The 4173-nt window shown below is 45.5% G+C and overlaps 1 protein-coding gene across 1 annotated transcript; it reads left to right on the top strand.

The window, feature by feature from the left end:
- The first annotated feature begins 2393 nt into the window (after positions 1–2393).
- On the top strand, positions 2394–3020 carry LOC101533521 (peptidyl-prolyl cis-trans isomerase-like 1). Its single transcript, XM_036496162.2, has one exon. The coding sequence runs from the start codon at positions 2400–2402 to the stop codon at positions 2898–2900; it is 501 nt and encodes a 166-aa protein (XP_036352055.2). The 5' UTR covers positions 2394–2399; the 3' UTR covers positions 2901–3020.
- Positions 3021–4173: the final 1153 nt, after the last annotated feature.

Here is a 4173-nt window from a genome sequence, read left to right as displayed (position 1 = left end):
TGAAACACGGACATACTAGCTGTCTCCTGAGGCCTTTGAAAATTCAAAGTTATATATTTTGTCTCAGGTGGTTTTCTTCTCCCTGTGGTTATTAGTGTCAAGTTTCTTGTCCCAGGGGTTCTAACTAATGCTCAGTTCCATTCTATCATAGCTAGTTAACGTGAGATAAACACACAGACACACACACCAGTGGTTCAATATGAAAGCCCCTTTATAGCCTCCAAATGTTCCCTGGCTCTCCTGGTTCGCTTTCCTAGACAATGAAAATGGAGATGAATAAAGATTTTAAGTTTAAGCTAGGGTTTTTGCCTTAGGTATTCTTTTATCAGGCAGCTCCTGCTGTTTTTTTTACCTCAGAGTCCATTCTTCATTTTTGAAATAAAATTTTTAAAGATTTTAATTTATTTTTTATTGCAAAGTCAGATACATAGAGATGAGAAGAGACAAAGATCTTCCGCCCAATGATTTACTCCCCAAGTGACAGCAACGGCCAGTGCTGAGCTGATCGGGAGCCAGGAACCTCCTCCACGTCTCCCGCATGGGTGCAGGGTCCCAAGGCTTTGGGTCATTCTCGACTGCTTTCCCAGGCCACAGCAGAGAGCTGGATGGGAAGTGGAGCTGCTGAGATTAGAACTGGTGCCCATATGGGATCACAGCACCTTCAGGGCAAGGACTTTGAGCTGCTAGGCCATGACACCAGACCCATTTTATTTATTTTTTTAATTTTTTAAAAATATTTATTCTTTTTTATTGGAAAGCCGGATATACACAGAGGAGGAGAGACAGAGAGGAAGATCTTCCATCCGATGTTTTCACTCCCCAAGTGAGCCACAATTGGCCGGTGCGCGCCAATCCGATGCCGGGAACCTGGAACCCCCTCCAGGTCTCCCACGTGGATGCAGGGTCCCAATGCATTGGGCCGTCCTCAACTGCTTTCCCAGGGCACAAGCAGGGAGCTGGATGGGAAGTGGAGCTGCAGGGATTAGAACCGGCGCCCATATGGGATCCCGGGGCTTTCAAGGTGAGGACTTTAGCGGCTAGGCCACGCTGCTGGGCCCAAGGCAAAGACATTTTGCATATTCCAGATAAAGGGAATCCAGAAGTAAGACTTTGTTAGTGTGCCTCTTTCGCAGGATGGTTGGCTTTATTTATTTGTTTTTAATATTTTATTTATTTTTATTGAAAAGTTAGATTTACAGAGAGAAAGGGAGACAGAAAGATCTTCTCTCTGCTGGTTCACTTCCCAAGTGACCCCTGATCCAAAGAAAGGAGCCAGGAGCCTCCTCCAGGTCTCTCACAGAGGTGCAGGGTCTCAAGGTTTTGGGCTGTCCTTGACTGCTTTCCCAGGCTATAGGCAGGGAGCTGGATGGGAAGCAGAGCAGCTGGGATATGAACCGGCACTCACTTCTGTTTTCCCATGGGTGCAAGGCGAGGACTTTAGCTACTAAGATACCATGCCAGAGGTCACAATGATTAACTTTAATTGTTCTTACTCATGTTGGCTAGATAATGTATATAAAAGCATGGCCATGTCTATGCCCAAGCCAGGAATGTTTCTAAAACATTCTTAAAGAAAATAGCCTTTAAAGAAATATCAACTCTGTTAAGTCCATTCCTCTGTTCATCAAAGTTCTGTAACCTCTTAGTTTTTTCTTTTGAGGGTATCAGTTCCTCTGCTCCCGTCTCCCTCCAAAACAGAACTGTGTTCCAATGATGACTGGTCATTTTGCCTTTGTAAATTTTTAAAAAATGAGAACGCTAATGAATAAATTAGCATTCTGTCTTCTAACTTGATATTCTGTGATTTGCCTGGAGCAATTTAATTCTCAGTTTACTGAAAACCTACAAGCCTTTCTTGGGCAGCATCAATCAGAGAAGGCTTATCTCACAAATCTGCAAAAAAAAAAAATCTCCTTGGGTGAGAATCAAAAAAAAAAGGGGGGGGGTTTCCCAGAGAATACAACAACAAAAGAACTTTCTGCCTGAATATAAAATATAGGTTGTCTTTAAAATGAGCTAAACCTAATTTCTGAAATGCAATAAAGTGCATCACAGAGCTGGCTTTCCGAGGCAAATGCTGTGATAACATCAGCCCCGGAGATGTTTACCTCACCATTCCTGACATAACTAGTTAAGTAAACAACTGGTACAACTGAATTTGTAAAGTTTTTTTCCTTTTGAAGTCAACTACAAAGAACCAAATGTAAGACATTTCAAAAATGCCCTTAAAGGTATGAAATGGTTCTATCTCTACGAACTGGAATTTCTGAAGATGAGGTTTCATTTTAGCACAAGATCACAGGGCTTGAATTGGAACAACATCCTAAAAGATCACCTTGTCCTAAACTTTCAGAGTATGAACTGCATTGAAAACCAACCTGGATTCCGTCAGCTTCAGCATGGCGGCTATTCCCCCGGACTCCTGGCAGCCACTCAACGTTTACTTGGAGACCAGCATGGGCATCATCGTGTTGGAGCTGTACTGGAAGCATGCCCCAAAGACCTGCAAGAACTTTGCTGAGCTGGCGCGTCGAGGCTACTACAACGGCACCAAATTCCACCAAATCATCAAAGACTTCATGATCCAGGGAGGCGACCCGACAGGGACAGGTCGAGGTGGTGCATCCATCTATGGCAAACAGTTTGAAGATGAACTTCATCCTGACTTGAAATTCACTGGGGCTGGCATTCTCGCAATGGCCAATGCTGGGCCAGACATCAACGGCAGCCAGTTCTTTGTGACGCTCGCTCCCACCCAGTGGCTGGATGGCAAGCACACCATTTTTGGCCGAGTGTGCCAGGGTATCGGAATGGTGAATCGAGTGGGAATGGTGGAAACCAACTCCCAGGACCGCCCTGTGGACGATGTGAAGATCATTAAGGCATACCCTTCTGGGTAGACCCACTGCCCTTGGCAAGCACCCCCAGGTCTTCGGGGAGGGCCCCAGCTGCATGACACAGAATGACAACTAACTGTACACTCCCTTGGTTTAGCCTCCAGTACCATGGAGTTAGGGAGGCCTGGGATGGGGATGGGCATGCACTCTCACGGGAAGGGGCTCTTCTCACCTGCACCTGGGTTGATGGCAAAGTGTCCGCCCACCCGTCAGGAGTGACTGCACTGCTCCTGTGTCTGCTGCGACCCACTTGGAGCAGAACAAAGCCGACTCCCTTCTGAGTGCCTGGACTAAGCTTCTCTTCCCAAGAGATTCACATTCTGTCCTACACGGCAGTCATTCGGTAGCTGACAGCCACACAGTTCTAAACCAAGTCATGTCTGAGGCTTTTTTCCCTCTGTGCACGCCCCCCTGCCTGCCTCCTGCATCTGCAGGGGAGGGATGCCGCTCTGTTTTTTCCCTCAAAACCAGAAATCAACGCTGCTGTGCCTGACACTCAGCCATCCCACACAGAGGCACGTTGAATTTTTGCCAAGTGAAAAATGGATCCAGCAATCAAGTTTCTGGAGAAGGTGTCAAGGGAGGAATGATAATGCGCAATAATCAAGACGTGAATTTATTAAAAGGAAGCAGAAGCATTGACCATTTGTGTCCCCAGAAGGAGTAGAACCTGCAGTGAGCACAAAAAAGAATTTTCCTTAAAAAGCAGTTGTCTGGAACAGAAGATGAAGTTTTTGTTAACATAAAACTTGTTTTGAAAAATTAGACAAGATTTTTTTATACATTGTGTGTGTGTGTTTTTTTTTTAAACTTGGATTTTTGAGGGGAGGAATGGGGGCAAGGAAGTTATTACCTATGTAATACATAGCAACTTCCAAAAATAAATGCCATTGATGGTTGAAATCGCAAAAAAAAAGAAAACCAACCTGTACTGTAAGACTGAACTGGGCCCCAGTGTGCAAGGTTTCCAGCCAAGGATCTGCCCGCCACCGAATCCCTCATCCCGTTTCCGAGCGCACAATGGTTTTCCATAACCTTTTAGATGTTCAAGAAAAGTGCACACACACACTTGTACTTTGCAGCTGTCTTATTTTTTCTTGTGCGTGTTCGTACCTCAGAGACAGCACTCAGTGTACCCCTCCGACCACCCCTACAGTGGTGGGGCGGGAATCAAATACCCAGATTTGATCCTTTCCCGTATAGAGGCCATGGTCTCCCTGCTGAACGATCCTGAAAACACCCACGGAAGTTTTCCTCGTTTCATTTGACAGAAATC

This window comes from Ochotona princeps, chromosome 17 (genome assembly GCF_030435755.1).
Source record: "Ochotona princeps isolate mOchPri1 chromosome 17, mOchPri1.hap1, whole genome shotgun sequence".
Classification (NCBI taxonomy): domain Eukaryota; kingdom Metazoa; phylum Chordata; class Mammalia; order Lagomorpha; family Ochotonidae; genus Ochotona; species Ochotona princeps.
This window is presented reverse-complemented; position numbering and strand designations above follow the sequence as displayed.

Excerpts from the sequence above, each read along its gene's own strand:
- LOC101533521 (XM_036496162.2), top strand. The coding sequence starts at position 2,400 with ATGGCGGCTATTCCCCCGGACTCCTGGCAGCCACTCAACGTTTACTTG.